The 22104-nt window shown below is 44.2% G+C and overlaps 1 protein-coding gene across 3 annotated transcripts in view; it reads left to right on the top strand.

Moving 5' to 3' along the window:
- Positions 1–22104, top strand: part of FNBP1L (formin binding protein 1 like) — a 180523-nt gene that overhangs the window by 98291 nt on the left and 60128 nt on the right. For all 3 annotated transcript variants that reach the window (XM_056523123.1, XM_056523122.1, XM_056523124.1), the window contains exon 3: positions 21654–21707. In XM_056523123.1, coding sequence (XP_056379098.1) covers positions 21654–21707 — 54 coding nt within the window. The remainder of the gene's footprint in view (positions 1–21653; positions 21708–22104) is intronic.

Here is a 22104-nt window from a genome sequence, read left to right as displayed (position 1 = left end):
ACATGCAGCAGGTTTCAGGACCTTTCTCGCTCAGCTATTAAAGGGGTACTCTGCCAAAAAACATTTTATCCCCTTTCCAATGGATAGTGGGATAATAGGTCTGATTGCGGGAGTCCCACCGCAATCTCCGGGCCGGCAGCGGCGGCGTCCAGAACACGTGTTTGTCACGTCACGCCCCCTCCATTCATGTCTATGGGAGGGGGCCTGACTGCTAGCATGTAGCCGCCAGTCATCCAGTACGGAGCGGAGTTCGCTCCGTGCAAAGATGACTGGGGTGCTGCGCCTGAGATTGGCGGGGGTCCTGCCACTGCGATGAAACCTCTTATTTCATATCCTTTGGATAGGGAATAAGATGTTTTTTTGGCGGAGCAAGCCTTTCATGGGGGAAAAGTACATGGGGGTGTGGCCATGACATGGAGATGTGACATATGGGGGTGGGGGAGATGTGACATTTTGGGGATAGACATGAAATGGGAGGATAGACGCAAAATGGTGGGGGTAAGTTGAAATACGGGTGTGCAGGTGAAATGGGGGGGGATAGATGTGAAATTAGAGGATAGAAATTAAATGGGGGAGATTGGACAAGAAATTGAGGTATTTAACCATTTATTATATCACAATCGCATATCGAAATGGCAATATTTACCTCTCTAACCACAATGGCACATTTTCCCCAAATCATACAGCCATACTGTATTCTAACCCTTAATGTAATTGTCCCATCAATTGATCAAAACCATTTAAAGTGATGACCCACTTTATTTTTTTTAATCTCTTCTAAAGTCACCAAGTATTCTTTCCAGTTCTAGTTTCCTCAGTCACTTCACTTTCTAACATTATCAACCAGAAGATATTTCCATAAAATTCCATTACTATAAATTAAATACCTTTTTTTTATGGTTTAGAAAAAATACTTTTTACGTTCCCTGTTTAGAAAGTCTGAGAAGTATGTGTGTTCGCTTTTTGGGGCCCTTAACAGTAGAGGTATACAGGTGAATAGATACTACCGTCGTTTAGCACATGTCAGTGCTTCATCGGGCCTCTTCAGAGGCTACAGCCGTTTCACACTTTTGTTTCCCGTGCAAAACAGCTGTAGTCTGTATTCACCTCTACACCCCTTCTGTTTTTGTCTCCCCCTGTAATGTGAGTATGTGACTCTACAACCAAATAACATTTAACCATGGACGGTAAGTGCCACTACTTCATTTCTTTTACATGATTGGAAGAAAATAAGTGGTTTCTTCTGTCTATCAAACCTTGACTCACTGTCTGTGATTTATTGTGGAAGTGAAAGTGCTTTGTAGAGGAACATTGTTACAAGGAAGAAAGTTTGTAATTTGGGAAACCTAGTTTGATGTAAAGATAAAAGCATAGATTTGTCTTAACAAGTCCTAGCCGTCGCCTGTACAGGGGTTAGTGAGAGCTTCCTGGTAAGGATGGTGGAGATTGGCTAAGGCTGAGTTCATATTATATTCTGTTTATTCTTTTCCATCTCGGGCTCAGAAAATGTATGCAGTGCCGACACAAACAGTACCTGACGGACTCCGTTGGCTTATGGGATCTGTCAGGTTGTGTCATGGTGTCCATAGTTATGACAGTATGATATGCGCTGCCTGCTTCTTCCATCCAATATCACGGCATCTGTAATAAGCCTCAAGTGCAGATGTCAATTTGGCTTACAGCATATGTCATTTAAAGTATAAGCTGCCCTGTGTGTGAGGAGATCCTGCACTTCTATATCTCTATACACTACACAGAGGAGGAGATCCTGCACTTGTATATCTCTATACACTGTACACAGAGGAGGAGATCCTGCACTTCTATATATCTGTACACAGAGGAGGAGATCCTGCACTTCTATATCTCTATACACTACTCAGAGGAGGAGATCCTGCACTTCTATATCTCTATACACTGTACACAGAGGAGGCGATCCTGCACTTCTATATCTCTATACACTGTACACAGAGGAGGCGATCCTGCACTTCTATGTCTCTATACACTGTACACAGAGGAGGAGATCCTGCACTTCTAGATCTCTATACACTGTACACAGAGGAGGAGATCCTGCACTTCTATATCTCTATACACTGTACACAGAGGAGGAGATCCTGCAGTTCTAGATCTTTATACACTGTACACAGAGGAGGAGATCCTGCACTTCTATATCTCTATACACTGTACACAGAGGAGGAGATCCTGCAGTTCTAGATCTTTATACACTGTACACAGAGGAGGAGATCCTGCACTTCTATATCTCTATACACTACACAGAGGAGGAGATCCTGCAGTTCTAGATCTTTATACACTGTACACAGAGGAGGAGATCCTGCACTTCTATATCTCTATACACTGTACACAGAGGAGGAGATCCTGCAGTTCTAATCTTTATACACTGTACACAGAGGAGGAGATCCTGCACTTCTATATCTCTATACACTGTACACAGAGGAGGAGATCCTGCAGTTCTAGATCTTTATACACTGTACACAGAGGAGGAGATCCTGCACTTCTATATCTCTATACACTATACACAGAGGAGATTCTGCACTTCTATATCTCTATACACTGTATACACAGAGGAGATCCTGTACTTCTATATCTCTATACACTTTATACACAGAGGAGGAGATCCTACAATTCTATATCTCTATACACTGTATACACAGAGGAGGAGACCCTGCACTTCTATGTCTCTATACACAGGAGAGGAGATCCTGCACTTCTATATCTCTATACACTATACACAGAGGAGGAGATGCTGCACTTCTATATCTCTATACATTGTACACACAGAGGAGGAGATCCTGCACTTGTATGTCTCTACACACTATGGAGGAGGAGGAGGAGGAGATCCTGCACTTGTATGTCTCTACACACTATGGAGGAGGAGGAGATCCTGCACTTGTATGTCTCTACACACTATGGAGGAGGAGGAGGAGGAGATCCTGCACTTCTATATCTCTGTACACTGTGCACACATAGGAGGAGATCCGGCACTACTTTGTCTCTGTGCACAGTCAGCAACAGCAGGATGGAAGAACTAATAAAGCAGTAGTGAGCAGTATAAAGCCTTGGGGGGGGGGGGGAGAGTTCTCTTACTTAGTTGTTTCATTACTGCCTCACCCTGCCCCCTGCAGCTTATGTGGGTACCTAGGCACTTCCCCCTCCTCACCCTCCATAGACCTGTATTGCTTGTGATTTGATCCCTGAATGAGCGGCAGGACATTAACATATGATGGAATTGAGCTGATATCATTGAGTAGATCATAGCGTTTCTGACCTCACTCCCTGCACTTGTTTAAAGGGATCCTATAGAAAGAGCAGCAGCAGTATACAGATAGAGCTATAGTGGAGGGGTCTGGGAGCTGCTGGGAGAATCTTATAGGTGATGATATCTGTGATTTTCTGTTGGTCAGTTTATTGTTCCGAACACTGTGTGCGGGCTTCTGTGTTCAGGGCCACCCCTCGTGATGTCACGCCCGCCCCCTCAATGAAAGTGTATGGGAAGGGGGCGTGACTTCACAAGGGGCAGCCCTGAACACGGAAGCCCGCACACAGCGTTCAGAACAATAAACTTTCGGACGCTGGGGAGCAGAGCTCCGGAAGCAGGGCAGCGGAGTACCCCTTTAACCCTTCCAGTACTTATCAGCTGCTGTATGCTCAAGGGGAAGTTCTTTTCTTTTTAAATTTCCTGTCTGCCTGACCACAGCGCTCTCTGCTGACACCTTTGTCCTTTTTAGGAACTGTCCAGAGGAGGAGCAAATCCCCATAGTGAACCTATTCTGCTCTGGACAGTTCCTAAAATGGACAGAGGTGTCAGCAGAGAGCACTGTGGTCTGGCAGAATGGAAATTCAAAAAGAAAGGAGCTTTCTGTGGAGCATACAGCAGCTGATAAGTACTGGAAGGATTAAGATTTTTAAATAAAAGTGATTTACTAATATGTTTAATTTTCTGGCACCCGTTGTTAAAAATAATAATAATAATGTTTTCCAGGGGAGTATTCCTTTAAGGTGGAGCCTTCTTGTGTAGAAGTACAATAATATATCCAAATATGTTTAAGTGAATCCCTCTGAAAGCTTTTGTGAACGTTTAGTGCCCGTCCAGAATAAATCATCTGAAAACTTCTCTTTTTTGGACTCTGGAGGATAGATTTATTGGAGTTGACATCTGCAAATATACTTTACATTTGCATTTATAAGCACCTCACTTTTGGAAACACAAATTGTCAGATAAAAGGTGGTGAAAGGAAAAATAAAGTATGTAAGATAATGTATTCTAATGTATGCAATTAAAATAAATGTTTCATTGAGGTCTCTCCGCTGCCAGCTCTGTGCCCGTCACTTAGTAATGGTATTTGGCAGAACGGTGACTGATGTGTCTCCTGGGTCCGGCAGCAAGAACAAGAAGGAAGTCACCTGTCTGGAGGCTGTTCGGAGGATTTCTTCATGAATATCTGAAGCTTCCGTCCTTTGTGCACATGAAAACCTCTTTAGTGAAGATGGTGGGGATTTGCTCGTGACAGGTCTGACAAATAAATGAATTCCCTTCACAATCCATTAACTATAAACCTTTCTAACAGTTACCAAAGACAATGAAACCAGGACGATTCAAGAGCATAGAGTATAGTAATATAAACAAAAAAAAATGTAATAAAAGAATTATGTAACCTGTCATCTACCATCTCAGACTGTAGGGAGGACGATTATACTGTTCTTTATTGGGGTTAATAATTGACGGAGGAAGTCGTAAGAAATAATCACCCCGGCATCTGCAACGTCATCTGTATTTTTGCAGCCGTGAATGGACCTGTAATGTCTTAAATGGGGACTTGTCAGAAATCTTTTTATATGTTGTACATCTTGGCAAAACATTAACCTTTCTGTCAGGCAATGGCCTTTCACGTCACCATTAGTAATGTGGTCAGTCCCTGCCAATCGGGCGGTGAGGCGCAATTGGCTTTGGCGCTCACACCTCCAGGCTACAGGATATTTAAACAGGTAGCTCGCAAACTTACCAATTTTCCATCATTCGTGTTCCTTATTCCCGAAGTGTGTAATATTCTTACTGAAGTCCTGTCACTTGACCTTGTTCCCTGATGTTGCCTTCACTTGCTGATTTTGTGCCACGCTGCTCTCTAGGTCTTACCAATTGCCTGTACTGACTCTGGTCTGTCCAATGATTTTTTATTTTGTAACTATCTGTCAGTGTGTTGCCGACCTGCTTTGTCTGACTACTCTAATGCCCCTGCACATAGTTCTGTGTTGGGACATTTACCCAGTTGGGGGCCCCATTTTATGGTGGATCGTCCAAGTGAGTAGGGACTGGGTGTTCAGGCAATACCCAGGGTGCACTGTTCCCAACCCCCGGATGTGACAAATATATTCTGTTAACTTGTGACTGATTCTCTGTAGTGACCCTAACTTGAGATAACAAATGAAGACCATTCATAATTTTTAGGTTTTCAGAGAATCTGTAAGTAAGAATGTGCGATCTGATTTGTGGCCAGAACGTCGGCTCTGAGCTTATTCTAATCATTTATTAAAATCTTTTTCATATCTCGTACACACTATCTATGATGGACGGCTTACTCTATATGGGCAGCATCTCTACCCCCAGGGGTCAAGTCCTGGAAAAAAAAAGTGTGGGAACTCACCCAAGATTTCCACTCAAGGGCTGGTAAGGCTAATGGGAACGGTGGTCCTGCTGTGGAAAAAGTGCAGGAACTCAGTTCCCACGCGTTCCTGGGCTCTTAGGCTACATTCACACACTGCAAAGAGTTGTAATATTGCCCTGTGAATGAAGCTGTGCTGCCGTATCCGGAGGGATGCTACACTGTCTGCGACAACAATGAAGGAGCCGTCCTTGTGCAAGAACAGCCACCCCCTTCATTGTACTGATTCTATCCAGCAGAGCAAGGATTTTATTCAATTACACGGTAATAGAGGCCATTTCCTATAAATTATATATGAATCATCTTGGCTGTTCTATGGAGTCGGCTAATAATTAGAAAATATAAGGGATTTGTTACTCACATCATGGTCCCCGAGAGTTTTAGTTGAATTCTTGCATAATTTGCTAATTGAGCCATGTATGAGGAGATATCTGTAATATGGAGCAATTTATCAGAAGAACTAAACGCTTTCTCAACTGGGAGTAATATCTATAATGGGGAGAATGGACATGATATGTGCCCTTAGCGCTTCAGGACTCAAGGAAAGAGGAGACCCTGCTCCCCTATATCTCTATAGTACACCCTCAGAAGAAAGGATCCTGCTCCTCTATATCTCTATAGTACACCCTCAGAAGAGAGGATCCTGCTCCTCTATATCTCTATAGTACACCCTCAGAAGAGAGGATCCAGCTCCTCTATATCTCTATAGTACACCCTCAGAAGAGAGGATCCTGCTCCCCTATATCTCTATAGTACACCCTCAGAAGAAAGGATCCTGCTCCTCTATATTTCTATAGTACACCCTCAGAAGAGAAGATCCTGCTCCTCTATATCTCTAAAATACACCCTCAGAAGAGAGGATCCTGCTCCTCTATATCTCTATAGTACACCCTCAGAAGAGAGGATCCTGCTCCTCTATATCTCTATAGTACACCCTCAGAAGAAAGGATCCTGCTCCTCTATATATCTATAGTACACCCTCAGAAGAGAGGATCCTGCTCCTCTATATATCTATAGTACACCCTCAGAAGAAAGGATCCTGCTCCTCTATATTTCTATAGTACACCCTCAGAAGAGAGGATCCTGCTCCTCTATATCTCTATAGTACACCCTCAGAAGAAAGGATCCTGCTCCTCTATATTTCTATAGTACACCCTCAGAAGAGAGGATCCTGCTCCTCTATATCTCTATAGTACACCCTCAGAAGAGAGGATCCTGCCCCTCTATATCTCTATAGTACACCCTCAGAAGAGAGGATCCTACTCCTCTATATCTCTATAGTACACCCTCAGAAGAGAGGATCCTGCTCCTCTATATCTCTATAGTACACCCTCAGAAGAGAGGATCCTGCTCCTCTATATCTCTATAGTACACCCTCAGAAGAGAGGATCCTGCTCCTCTATATCTCTATAGTACACCCTCAGAAGAGAGGATCCTGCTCCTCTATATCTCTATAGTACACCCTCAGAAGAGAGGATCCTGCTCCCCTATATATCTCTATAGTACACCCTCAGAAGAGAAGATCCTCCTCCTCTATATCTCTATAGTACACCCTCAGAAGAGAGGATCCTGCTCCTCTATATCTCTATAGTACACCCTCAGAAGAGAGGATCCTGCTCCTCTATATCTCTATAGTACACCCTCAGAAGAGAGGATCCTGCTCCTCTATATCTCTATAGTACACCCTCAGAAGAGAGGATCCTGCTCCTCTATATCTCTATAGTACACCCTCAGAAGAGAGGATCCTGCTCCCCTATATATCTCTATAGTACACCCTCAGAAGAGATCCTCCTCCTCTATATCTCTATAGTACACCCTCAGAAGAGAGGATCCTGCTCCTCTATATCTCTATAGTACACCCTCAGATGAGAGGATCCTGCTCCCCTATATCTCTATAGTACACCCTCAAAAGAGAGGATCCTGCTCCTCTATATCTCTATAGTACACCCTCAGAAGAGAGGATCCTGCTCCTCTATATCTCTATAGTACACCCTCAGAAGAGAGGATCCTGCTCCTCTATAGTACACCCTCAGAAGAGAGGATCCTGCTCCTCTATATCTCTATAGTACACCCTCAGAAGAGAGGATCCTGCTCCCCTATATCTCTATAGTACACCCTCAGAAGAGGGGATCCTGCTCCTCTATATTTCTATAGTACACCCTCAGAAGAGAGGATCCTGCTCCTCTATATCTCTATAGTACACCCTCAGAAGAGAGGATCCTGCCCCTCTATATCTCTATAGTACACCCTCAGAAGAGAGGATCCTACTCCTCTATATCTCTATAGTACACCCTCAGAAGAGAGGATCCTGCTCCTCTATATCTCTATAGTACACCCTCAGAAGAGAGGATCCTGCTCCTCTATATCTCTATAGTACACCCTCAGAAGAGAGGATCCTGCTCCTCTATATCTCTATAGTACACCCTCAGAAGAGAGGATCCTGCTCCTCTATATCTCTATAGTACACCCTCAGAAGAGAGGATCCTGCTCCCCTATATATCTCTATAGTACACCCTCAGAAGAGAAGATCCTCCTCCTCTATATCTCTATAGTACACCCTCAGAAGAGAGGATCCTGCTCCTCTATATCTCTATAGTACACCCTCAGAAGAGAGGATCCTGCTCCTCTATATCTCTATAGTACACCCTCAGAAGAGAGGATCCTGCTCCTCTATATCTCTATAGGACACCCTCAGAAGAGAGGATCCTGCTCCTCTATATCTCTATAGTACACCCTCAGAAGAGAGGATCCTGCTCCTCTATATCTCTATAGTACACCCTCAGAAGAGAGGATCCTGCTCCCCTATATATCTCTATAGTACACCCTCAGAAGAGATCCTCCTCCTCTATATCTCTATAGTACACCCTCAGAAGAGAGGATCCTGCTCCTCTATATCTCTATAGTACACCCTCAGAAGAGAGGATCCTGCTCCCCTATATCTCTATAGTACACCCTCAAAAGAGAGGATCCTGCTCCTCTATATCTCTATAGTACACCCTCAGAAGAGAGGATCCTGCTCCTCTATATCTCTATAGTACACCCTCAGAAGAGAGGATCCTGCTCCTCTATAGTACACCCTCAGAAGAGAGGATCCTGCTCCTCTATATCTCTATAGTACACCCTCAGAAGAGAGGATCCTGCTCCCCTATATCTCTATAGTACACCCTCAGAAGAGGGGATCCTGCTCCTCTATATCTCTATAGTACACCCTCAGAAGAGAGGATCCTGCTCCCCTATATCTCTATAGTACACCCTCAGAAGAGGGGATCCTGCTCCTCTATATCTCTATAGTACACCCTCAGAAGAGAGGATCCTGCTCCTCTATATCTCTATAATACACACTCAGAGAGGATCCTGCTCCCCAATATCCCCCAATAGCACACCATTAGAAGAGAGGATCCTGCTCCCCAATATACCCCTATAGCACACCATTAGAAGCAGCAGCATGGAGGATATTATAGAGCAATACTGAATATTGTAGCCTGTGAATCTAGCCCTAGGGAAGATATAACACGTACTAGAGCTTTCAACAGCTTCTCTGTGTCTGTTGCTGTGTTATTGTTTAGCTCCTTCTCCTCCCCTATCCTCACCATAGACTCCTGTGGGCAGTTGTAACTGATCCATTAGTGAACTAATGAGTCTGTGAGATTGTCTTTTCAGAGTAAATGAGTTTGGGGGGGGGGGGGGGGGGGGCTGAAAGCTTGTTAAATGACAAAGAAGCATATTTTCTGATAAGATGTATTGCAAAGTTTCCTCTTTTTGCTGGTAATATTGATTTTATGCAAAGTTTGTTGAAATCACAATTACTATTTGAAATGTAAATCTTTCAGACCTCTGAGGTTAATTCTCACTGCTCCTAGTACTGTATGTCTTGCGTTAACTTGCCGTCATGGTGATGTCATGTGACACGATTCTGGTGAAATTCAATCACGAATTTCCTGGACAACCATGCAGCCCCCAGTATCTTGTAATAGCTGCAGTCATGTAATGTAATCGTGGTGTAAAGACAAGCGGCAGAAGTGCATGTAGAGAAAGGTTGGTAGAAAATGTATATTTAAAAGACTCAAAGGTTTTTCTTTCTGGATTCGTCCATAGATGAATACCGCTCCAAATGTACAAATTAAAAGCTTTTTATGTAAAGAGGATGGGAACAGTAAACCTCCAAAACTTTGACGCTCGAGCAAACATCTGATTATTAATACACCTGTTGTCGCATCTGGTGACCCATTTGGTTTTTCCTTTTCAAGTGTATAGAAGTATATGGTAAACAAATACCCAGTGTGAACGCGGCCTTAGCTGTATAAACACGTGTGATCTCTCTTAAATTAGTCCGCTCTCTCCAGGGCGCAGGCATGGCGTTTTTCCTGTACACTTTTTGGCTCCCTTTGATAAACAAGACTTTCACTTCCTGAGTCGGACTCAATCTGAAGACATTATTCTCCTTCTTCACATGGAAATGTGTTCAGGAAATTTTATAAGCCAAGAACTACAATCTTCAGATATCCTGTGCCAAGGTGACATTCTTCTGTGTCCTCTCCCAAATCTGTGTGTTAGGAGCCATCCAAGTGCTCTGCTTTATATTGGGGTTTCCTAGTGATCAGCTTTATATTGGTGTTTCCCAGTGATCAGCTGTATATTGGGGGTTCCAAGTGATCAGCTTTATATTGGTGTTTCCTAGTGATCAGCTTTATATTGGTGTTTCCCAGTGATCAGCTGTATATTGGGGGTTCCAAGTGATCAGCTTTATATTGAGGTTTCCTAGTGATCAGCTTTATATTGGGGTTTCCCAGTGATCAGCTTTATATTGGGGTTTCCCAGTGATCTGCTTTATATTGGGGTTTCCTAGTGATCAGCTTTATATTGGGGTTTCCTAGTGATCAGCTTTATATTGGGGTTTCCTAGTGATCAGCTTTATATTGGGGTTTCCCAGTGATTGATTAGCTTTATATTGGGGTTTCCCAGTGATCTGCTTTATATTGGGGTTTCCCAGTGATTAGCTTTATATTGGTGTTTCCCAGTGATTAGCTTTATATTGGGGTTTCCCAGTGATCTGCTTTATATTGGGGTTTCCCAGTGATCAGCTTTATATTGGGGTTTCCCAGTGATCTGCTTTATATTGGGGTTTCCCAGTGATCTGCTTTATATTGGGGTTTCCCAGTGATCTGCTTTATATTGGGGTTTCCCAGTGATCTGCTTTATATTGGGGTTTCCCAGTGATCTGCTTTATATTGGGGTTTCCCAGTGATCTGCTTTATATTGGGGTTTCCCAGTGATCTGCTTTATATTGGGGTTTCCCAGTGATCTGCTTTATATTGGGGTTTCCCAGTGATCAGCTTTATATTGGGGTTTCCCAGTGATCAGCTTTATATTGGTGTTAATAATAATATATTATATTTAAGGGTGAAGAATAGATTACAATTATACAGGATACATAATACAGGATACAATCTTATTTTACAAGGAGTCATAAACCGGTACCTTAATGTTTACAATGTCTGAGTGGATTACCATGGAGGTTGTGCTGTGATTTCCGCCCTGCCGGCTTAGTCGCTCCATACGGTGTGTAGAGAGATTACTGTAATGGTGCGTTCACACGGCCGGCTGTCCCCGTTTTTTTCCCCTTTTAGTTTGCGTTGTTGCTTCTTGTAAACGGATTACAAACGGTTGCAAAATAATCCCATTATTACAATCCTCTCACATCCGTTTGCATCCGTCTGAGCTCATTTCCGTTTTTTTACGGGAGAAAAGACGGTGCATGCAGCATTTTTTTTCCGTCAAAAAAAACGGAAGAGAAAACGGATACAGAAAATTTAACATTGAAGTCTATGGAAAACAGATGAGCCTTTAATGTCATCCGTTTGCATCCCTTTTTTCAATCAGTTTTTTTGATCCGTTTTTACTTCTGAGCATGCTCAGAACAAAAAATAATAATTTGGGGGGTTTATTAACTGAACATTAACGGATCCAAACAGAAAACATCTGTTTGCATCCGTTATTGTCCATTCTTTTTTTTTTTAAGTCCTTTTTTTTTTGACGGGAAAAGAACGGGACGGGTCTAGATGGCCGTGTGAACGCAGCCTTACATGTCAGCATTGGAATTGGTATGTATACTTTTGTTAGTGCCTTGGCATAAAAGGGCTATTCAGCTAAATGTCTTGTTTTGCCATAATGCCCAGGCTAATACAATACAGGAATATGGGTCACTACTGTGGTAGATGTATACAGTGACATTATCCCTCAACACTGATGGTAAAATTGAGACATTCGCCAGTGTATCCTTATATGAAGGACACACCGGAGCCGCACACCAACGCCAAGGTTTCTCAAATGGCACGGGACCTAACACTAACCTACCTGTGCGTGATAAGCAAAACAGGGGCCAGTGGATAATTACAGCAGCATTAGGCCGACTCACAGACTCCTCCCAGTTACCTCCAGCGTGACTGAGCACATACAATGCGAGGGGGAGGCAAGCTGCAAGCCCCACCTGAGATGGCTAATATGGGTGCCGGCCTCACAGGTGAACCTTAATGCTTCCTGGAAAATGTTCAAGGCGCATCACATATGGAGTTTACACACCTCCAAGTATAAAGTTTAATCAACAACAAAGAACGTGGTCTCCAATGGCTGGAGGTGCTCTACCCCAAATGCTGTTGTGCATTTATACTGGGCCCATAATGCCCAGGCTGCTGCAATTAAAATAAAACTTAACTTACCTATCGCTCTCTCGTGGTCTTTCTGCTTTTGGTGCCCAACACGTCACAATGCTGATCAGCTAATCGCCAGCCGCGGCGATGGCCACCTCGGCCGGTGATAGGCTGAGCGGCAGTGTGATGTATCGGGCCTGGGCCCTTTAGGTCACTCTGCTCCTCAGCCTATCAGTGGCCCAGGTGGGCCATCGCTGCGGCTGGAGATTAGTTGATGTGACGTGTCGGGCACCAAAAGCAGAAAGACCACAGCAGAGGACAGGAGAGTGATACCAACACCCCCAGGGGAGCGGCAAAAGGTACATTTAGGCTTATTATTGCAGTTTCAGCAACCCGGGCATAATGGCAAAATAAAACATTTTGCAGGCTAACCGCTTCAGGCTCATAGGTTCATCAATGGTAAAGCCTCTGCCTAATACAATAATATGCCATATATAACCACGTTTTGTGACACTTAAAGGGGTACTCCGCCCCTAAACATCATAAGATGTCTGGTCGCAGGGGTCCCGTCGCTGGGGACCCCGCAATCTCTGCTGCGGGATGCCAGACATCCTGTGAATGGAGAGGACTTCGATGTCGGGCAGAGGCTCGTGACGTCATGGCCATGCCCCCTCAATGCAAGTCTATGGGAGGGGGCATGACGGTGGTGAGCACCCGACTGTCTAAACAAACGGCGGGTGCAGCAAGGAGATTGCAGGGGTCCCCAGCTGCGGGACCCCCGCATTCAGACATCTTACCCCCTATCCTACAGAGTACCCCTTTAAGGAATATCCATGATTCTGAAGCATGACTTTAAATATGCCATTTATACCCCAGGGGGCATCATGTTTTATGTCTGGTGGTTTCTCTTGCACAACTTTTACAGAACTACAAGATACTTCTTAATCTGAAGTCACCGGTGACTTGTATCCACCCATCAGGTTTTTGCTTTCAGGAGAACAGGATTTACTGTATATACTCTAGTATAAGCCGACCCGAATATAAGCCGAGGCCCCTAATTTCACCCCAAAAACCCAGGAAAAGTTATTGACTCGAGTATAAGCCTAGGGTGGGAAATGCATAATCCCCCCCGATGTCATCATCCAGACCCCCATCATTAACACCCTCATCATCATCATCACCCTATCATCCCCCCTTCATCATCACCTGTCATCATCCCCCTTTATCATCATCACCTGTCATCATCCCCCCTTCATCATCCCCCCCTTCATCATTACCCTGTCATCATCCCCCCTTCATCATCCTCCCTTCATCATCCCCCCTTCATCATTAACCTGTCATCTCCCCCCCCCTTCATCATTACCCTGTCATCTCCCCCCCCCCCTTCATCATTACCCTGTCATCTTCCCACACCACCCCCTTGTCAATGTCTGATTTAACAGTGGTCTTCAACCTGCGGACCTCCAGATGTTCCAAAACTACAACTCCCAGCATGCCCGGACAGCCATCGGCTGTCCGGGCATGCTGGGAGTTATTTTTTAAACATCTGGAGGTCCGCAGGTTGAAGACCACTGCCCGGGCCTTCGTCATCATCCAGCCCCCCCATCCCCCCTTTAGTTTTGTACTCACCTTCGCTCGGCGGTACGTTAGGGTGAGATGGTCCGGGCCATCTGTGCTGCAGGGACCGTCCGGTGGGGAGGGATAGTCTTTCCGGGGGGGCCTCTTCTCCACGCTTCACACCCGGCCCTGGAATAATGGCGTTGCCTGTGCGTCGTCCCTCTGCGTAGTCGTCAAGGCAACGTCATTATTCCGTGCCTGAAGCGTGGAAAAGAGACCCCCCCGGTGAAGATGGACAGCCCGTAACGACTATCCCTTCCCCACCGGATGGTCCTACAGCACAGATGGCCCATACCAGCTCACCCGAACGTCCCGCCGAGCGGAGGGGAGTACAAATCTAAAGGGGGGGATGGGGGGCTGGATGATGACGAAGGCCCGGGCAGTGGTCTTCAACCTGCGGACCTCCAGATGTTTCAAAACTACAACTCCCAGCATGCCCGGACAGCCGATGGCTGTCTGGGCATGCTGGGAGTTGTAGTTTTTAAACATCTGGAGGTCCGCAGGTTAGACCACTGAGGGCAGAGAGTTCACTCGAGTATAAGCCGAGGGGGGTGTTTTCAGCACGAAAAATTGTGCTGAAAAACTCTGCTTATACTCGTGTATATACGGTAATAAGATTTATGTGAAAAATTACTGTACAGGTAATATAGTCAAATAGAGAGCGATTTATGTAGACAAATAAAGATACAGGATTCTTGTAGACAAATAATGACTCTTGAAGGCTTTGATCTACTAAAGAAACATTCTCCATTTTGTTAGCTCTATGTGATGTTGAGGGTTCTGTAATGGATAAACTAAAATATCTATTTAGAATATGCTTGGAAAAATGGCCACTTACTAACTCGCAACGCCCCCCCCCCCCCCCCCCCCCCACCGAACGGGTTTGAAACAATGGGGGAGATTTATCAAAACCTTTGCAAAATAAAAGTTTCTCATAGCAACCAATCAGATCGCTTCTTTTATCTTGCAGAGGCCTTGTTAAAAATGAAAGCAGGGATCTGATTGGTTGCTTTGGGCAACTAGGCGACACTTCCTCTGGACAGGTTTTGATAAATCTCCCCCAATGTGTATAAGATGGTGCTTCCAGAGATACTACACCCAAGATGGTAAGACCCACGTGCTGGGGGAGGAACGCCTGCAGATGGAAGAAACCAATCCCAAGGACAGCTGTTCCTGACGTGTTACGGACTATAAAAACCCTTGTGACCGTTTTAAATACAGGAAGTATCAAAGTAATTTACTTCTCTCGTGCATTCACTAATCCTGATACCGAATTAGAAAGGGGGCAGAAACCCCTCTGATACCGGGTCCGGTTCCGATCCATTTCAGTTCTACACCTTAGTGTTTACTATTGCGATGCCAATTCACACTTGTTTTGTACGCCAAACTTACTGGTTATTTAACCCCTTCCCGCAGAATGTCATATATAAACGCCGGGTTGTGCAGTGCGTTCGCGCATCCCGGCGTTTATAAATGACATGCAGTTAACCCGGCGATGCGCAGCATCGCACGGGTTAACTGGCAGAAGTCCCGCTGTTTCCAGCAGGGGACAACTTCTGCTTCACCCCCAGGACCATCAATTGATGGTCCTGGTCAGCGATCACTGTGATTGGTCCCTGTGGACCAATCACAGTGATCTGGGGTGAAAGTTCAGATCCCCCGCACTGCCCGCCCCTGGAAGTCGGGCAGAACGGGGGACGATGGCTGCGGGGGCTCGCGGGGACCTGCGGCATTCGGGGGGAACACGTGGGGACCGGCGGACTTACCTGATTCAGCGGCGGGACCGAGGAGCAGCGCGGGACCGGCCACGTGGACGAGCAGCGACGGGTAAGTATGTAGTCCTCAGAGGCAGCAGTGAAGATCTTCACTGCTGCTTCTAGGAGTCTGAAAACTACAACTCCCAGCATGCCTAGACAGCCTTTGGCTGTCTGGGCATGCTGGGAGTTGTAGTTTTGCAACATCTGGAGGGCCTCAGTTTGGAGACCATTGTATAATGGTCTCCAATCTGTGCTCTTCCAGCTGTTGCAAAACTACAACTCCCAGCATGCACTGACTGTCCAGGCATGCTGGGAGTTTTAGTTCAGCAACATCTGGCCCTTCAGATGTTGCCGAACTACAACTCCCAGCATGCCCTTCAGCTGTCTGGGCATGCTGGGAGTTGTAGTTTTGCAACAGCTGGAGACACACTGGTTGGGAAACATTGTTTCTAACTCAGTGTTTCCTAACCTGTGTGCCTCCAGCTGTTGCAAAACTATGACTCCCAGCATGCACTAACAGACCATGCATGCTGGTAGTTGTGGTTTTGCAACAGCTGATGCAAGCCCCCCACAACAAGGCCCAGAAGGGAGAGCGCACCATGTACATTTGAGGTGATTTGCACAGGGGTGGCTGATTGTTACAGCGGTTTTGACAAACGCAAAAAAAAACAAAACCCCACATGTGACCCCATTTCGGAAACGACACCCCTCACAGAATGTAATGAGGGGTGCAGTGAGAATTTACCCCCCACAGGTGTCTGACGGATCTTTGGAACAGTGGTCCATGAAAATGAAAACTTGTACAGCCCACTGTTCCAAAGATCTGTCAGACACCAGTGGGGGGCAAATGCTCACTGTACCCCTTGTTACGTTCCTCAAGGGGTCTAGTTTCCAAAATGGTATGCCATGTGTGTTTTTTTTTGCTGTTCTGGCACCTTAGGGGCTTCCTAAATGCGACATGCCCCCCGAGCAAAATTTGCTCTCAAAAAGCCAAATATGACTCCTTCTCTTCTGAGCATTGTAGTTCACCCATAGTGCACTTCAGGTCAACTTATGGGGTACCTCCATACTCAGAAGAGAAGGGGTTACAAATATTGGGGGGTATTTCCTGCTATTGACCCTTGGAAAAATGTGAAATTTGGGGGGAAACACACATTTTAGTGAAAATTTTTATTTTTATTTTACATATGCAAAAGTCGTGAAACACCTGTGGGGTATTAAGGCTCACTTTATTCCTTGTTACGTACCTCAAGGGGTCTAGTTTCCAAAATGGTATGCCATGTGAGGTTTTTTTTGCTGTTCTGGCACCATAAGGGCTTCCTAAATGCAACATGCCCCCAAAAACCATTTCAGAAAAACGTACTCTCCAAAATCCCCTTATCGCTCTTTCCCTTCTGAGCTCTCTACTGCGCCCGCCGAACACTTTACATAGACATATGAGGTATGTGCTTACTCGAGAGAAATTGGGCTACAAATATAAGTATACATTTTCTCCTTTTACCCCTTGTAAAAATTTAAAAATTGGGTCTACAAGAACATGCAAGTGTAAAAAATGAAGATTGTGAATTTTCTCCTTCACTTTGCTTCTATTCCTGTGAAACACCTAAAGGGTTAAAATGATGACTGAAAAATAGTGAGTTTGAAAATTTTGTGAAAAATTGGAAAATTGCTGCTGAACTTTGAAGCCCTCTGGTGTCTTCCAAAAGTAAAAACTCGTCACTTTTATGATGCAGACATAAAGTAGACATATTGTATATGTGAATAAAAAAATTTTTTATTTGTAATATACATTTTCCTTACAAGCAGAGAGCTTCAAAGTTAGAAAAATGCAAAATTTTCAAATTTTTCATCAAATTTTTGGATTTTTCACAAGGAAAGGATGCAAGTTACCACAAAAATTTACCACCATGTTAAAGTAGAATATGTCACGAAAAAACAATCTCAGAATCAGAATGATAACTAAAAGCATTCCAGAGTTATAAATGATTAAAGTGACAGTGGTCAGATGTGCAAAAAACGCTCTGGTCCTTAAGGCCAAAATGGGCTTGGTCCTGAAGGGGTTAATGTGTATTGGGGGCCTAGATTATTCCATAGAGGAGCCAGGAATCGCGTTATTCTCCTCTCCCCATCAAAAATACATTTGTGCCCCATCGAGGGCCGTGTTAACTACACAAATGTTTCGCCATACGGCTGTCCGGGCATGCTGGGAGTTGTAGTTTTGCAACAGTTGCTGGAGGCACCCTGGTTGGGAAACACTGCTGTACCCCCTTGTCAGATCCAGCTTAGTATTGTGAGGTCTTGTGTTGGGGCCCAATTCCCCTACTACTGTTTTTTGCTGTTCCTTACAAACTTAGAAATGAAATAGGAGAGAGAGGACATGAAATTGGGAGATTTCACCCTTTTTATTATATCGCATAACGAAATCGCAATATTTACGCCTTTTAATCGCACTCTCACATTTCCCCTAAACCGTGCAGCCCTAGACTGCGCCAATGCATGGCGTCTGTATCCCACCCCTCGCCTGCGTCTTCGGTTTCATCACTAGTAAGAAAATCAGCTTGTGAGGTGAATCGCAGTCACCTCTCCCTCCTGTGTCACCCTAATAGTTACCCCAAAATCTGAGGGGGACTCGGGCATTATCCATTCAGCCGTCACCAGCCGTCCCCTCTTATTTGCGTGCTCCGGGAGAACGTCTCCTTCCTGCTATCTGTAAATGCCAGAAGGACCCCGGGTGAAGAAGCAGGCGCTCAGTTGCTAGGATACGGCATTGTTATGTATTTCACCTAATGAATAATAATGAGATAAGCTTAGAATTTGCATAAATGGAAAAACGGACAAAAACTTGACAAACTGATACGTTGGAGATTTTCAGGTTATACGCGGGCCGGGCCTGGGTGTTTGCAGTCATTCATTCGGTTTGTATTGTCTTTATTTGGCGCAACAGGCACCGCGTATCGTGGACTGTAATAAACATTTACATAGGTTTTAGTGTCTGTGCTTGGGGGGGGGGGGGGGGGGATATTACTATGAGGGGCCTATACAGTAACCAGGACAAGGCTCAATGGATTCTAAGACTATTTCTTAGGCCTTGTGGTTTATGGAGGTTAAAGGGGTACTCCGCTGCTCAGCTTTTGGAACAAACTGTTCAGAACGCTGGAGCTGATGCTTGTGACATCTTAGCCCCGCCCCCTCAGGATGTCACGTCCCGCCCCCTCAATGCAAGTCTATGGGAGGGGGCGTGACATCCGTCACGCCCCCTCCCATAGACTTGCATTGAGGGGGCGGGGCGTGACATCATGAGGGAGCGGAGCTATGACGTTACGCGCTCCCGGCTCCAGCGTTCCAAACACTGGAAAACATTATTTATTTATTTTTATATATATATATTTTTTAAATCAATTGGTGCCATAAAGGTAAGCAGATTTGTAAATTACTTCTATAAAAAAAAAGCTTAATCCTTCCAGTACTTATCAGCTACTGAAGTTGAGATGTTGTTTTCTGTCTGACCACAGTGCTCTCTGCTGACACCTCTGTTTGTCTCAGCAACTGTCCAGAGTAGGAGCAAATCCTCATAGTAAACCTCTCCTGCTCTGGACAGTTCCTGAGACAGACAGACAGGTGTCAGCAGAGAGCACTGTTGTCAGACAGAAAAGAACAACTCAACTTAGGCAGCTCATAAGTACTGGAAGGATTAAGATTTTTTAAATAGAAGTAATTTACTAATCTGTTTAACTTTAAGGAGCCAGTTGATATAAAAAATGTTTTTTTTTTACTGCAATACCCCTTTAAGACTTACCGGAATCTAGGTTTATCTGGGTATTTTTGGAAAATAAAGAAAATCAATGATGCAAACCACAAAGTGAGGAATTCTTACAAATGTTTGATCATTGATTTCAAAGAAGCAATCCGGGAAATGTATGTATTTTAATTGTCTCTCATATAATGCAGCATAGGCAATTATTAGAGAAAAATGTAGAGTTTCTTGTGTATGCCTTGTGCTTACCTGCTTTAGCTGATGTGGCAGCCATGGAGTTTTCAGCCATATTGGGTTCAGTTCAGTCACTGAAGGCTGAAATATTGCCATAAGGAGAAAGTGATTTGACAAGGAATCACAATTTAGGTGTTTTATGAAGGTTCTAAATTTTTCTGTAATTTCAACAATTGTGGTAAAATAGCATATTCAGCAGCAGTATACAGAGAGCTGGGTGGGAGGTGTAGAACTACTATATATCCTGACCCCATAGAGATATCAGCAGTATACAGATAGAGCTGGAGGGGAGGTGTAGAACTACTATATATCCTGATACCATAGAGATATCAGCAGTATACAGAGAGCTGGAGGGGAGGTGTAGAACTACTATATATCCTGATCCCATAGAGATATCAGCAGTATACAGAGAGCTTGATGGGAGGTGTAGAACTACTATATATACTGATCCCATAGAGATAGCAGCAGTATACAGATAGAGCTGGAGGGGAGGTGTAGAACTACTATATATCCTGATCCCATAGAGATAGCAGCAGTATACAGATAGAGCTGGAGGGGAGGTGTAGAACTACTATATATCCTGATCCCATAGAGATATCAGCAGTATACAGAGAGCTTGATGGGAGGTGTAGAACTACTATATATCCTGATCCCATAGAGATAGCAGCAGCAGTATACAGATAGAGCTGGAGGGGAGGTGTATAACTACTATATATCCTGATCCCATAGAGATAGCAGCAGGATGGACCCACCTGCAACAGTTTGTATAATGAAATAAATTAATGAACTGAAAATATATATAAAAATAAAAATAATAATAATAATAATAATAAAAAATAAAATAATAATAAAAAAATAAATAAATAAAATAATAATAAAAAAATAAATAAAGAGAAACATTAAATAAATGGCCTCCTTATTTGGTGTATGTGTCACGTTTTTTGAAATAGTGATTTTGAGGAACTGGGTTAGTAGGGGATTTTGGTATGTTTACACATGTATGAACAGTAGAAGAAAACGTTGGACTGTGGTGCATCACCGGACTACATCCATACATTCGTTGAGGCGCCTGCAGGTGACGTCGTATTCAAGTAGCTCAAAGAAAAATAGTTATATCAGCTCACCCATAAATCCACATAGACAGGTGACTTTCCTCACAGTCCATCTCAGGTTGGAAGCTCCGGGCTGTGCACTGAAGCCGTGTCTCCAGGTGAGATCATCAGAAAGAGGGAAGGTGAAAAAGTCCGGCTCCCCCATATGAGTAAAAATAGTAGTACTTTATTGATCCATGATTAAAATCCAAAACACAAAAATGGGTTAAAAGTACATATGCACAGAAGCAAATACCTCCAAGAAAATGGAAGAAAACGTTGGACGGTGGTGCATCACCGGACTACGTCCATACATTCGTTGAGGCGCCTGCGGGTGACATCGGATTCAGTTTGTAGATCCAATATAAAAACGGAGCCAGCACTCACCGATGCAAGCAAATGGTATTTATTGTATATCCTAGTCACAGGACGCGTTTCGGCACTTAGCCTTCCTCTGCTGTTAGCAGAGGAAGGCTAAGTGCCGAAACGCGTCCTGTGACTAGGATATACAATAAATACCATTTGCTTGCATCGGTGAGTGCTGGGACCTCCGTTTTTATATTACAATACTCTTTTCCTCGTGCACCACCACTTTTCAGATAGTGCCGACCATTGCTCTACTGTAGATCCAATATGACTCCCTGTGTTTGTAGTTTTTCAAATCTGTTGTGTCTTTCGACCGGGATGAAACAGTTGTCGCTATAGGACTAGTGATGGCGAGTGTACATGGTATGGGCAAGAAAACAAAGCCTGGCAGTGCTTCTTTAAAGGTTTAGTTGTGCTGTATCCACTGTGAATGCAGAAAGAAGTAAATAATGAATAAAGAGGCTTCACTGACTTTTCCCAGATAAACCTTTTCTGTTTTTGTTTTGTTTTAGGAATTTGGTGAAAAAGTTTTGTCCAAAACGTTCTACGAAGGATGAAGAGCCAAGGTATTTCTTTACGTTTTTATTCTATCTTTAACCACATCCAGCAATTCCAGCACTAGGAGAAAATGCTCCGGTGCTCCCCCTCTGCAGCGCGCGCGCGTCTTCAGCTCAAAGTTGCATTGTAATAAAATCACATCCTTTTTTATTTCTTGTTTTTTTTTTTTTTTTTTTTTTTTTAAATAAGTCCCATACAGCTTTCATTGTGCAAACAGCAACGTTCACTTTACAGACGGGTTTCTGATCCAGCCGGGTCATTAAGTGAATTCAGCAGCAGCATGCTCAGCCATCGCTTCTCGCAGTCTATGGGACTTCCATACATTGCATACATGTTTGCTGCCATTCCATTAAAGGGGTACTCCGGGGATCTAAACCCATAGCCCATCCTTTCCAACCTATGTAT

The sequence above is a fragment of the Hyla sarda genome, chromosome 6 (genome assembly GCF_029499605.1).
Source record: "Hyla sarda isolate aHylSar1 chromosome 6, aHylSar1.hap1, whole genome shotgun sequence".
Taxonomy (NCBI): domain Eukaryota; kingdom Metazoa; phylum Chordata; class Amphibia; order Anura; family Hylidae; genus Hyla; species Hyla sarda.
The sequence above is the reverse complement of the archived record's forward strand: the minus strand, read 5'-3'. Positions and strand labels throughout refer to the sequence as shown.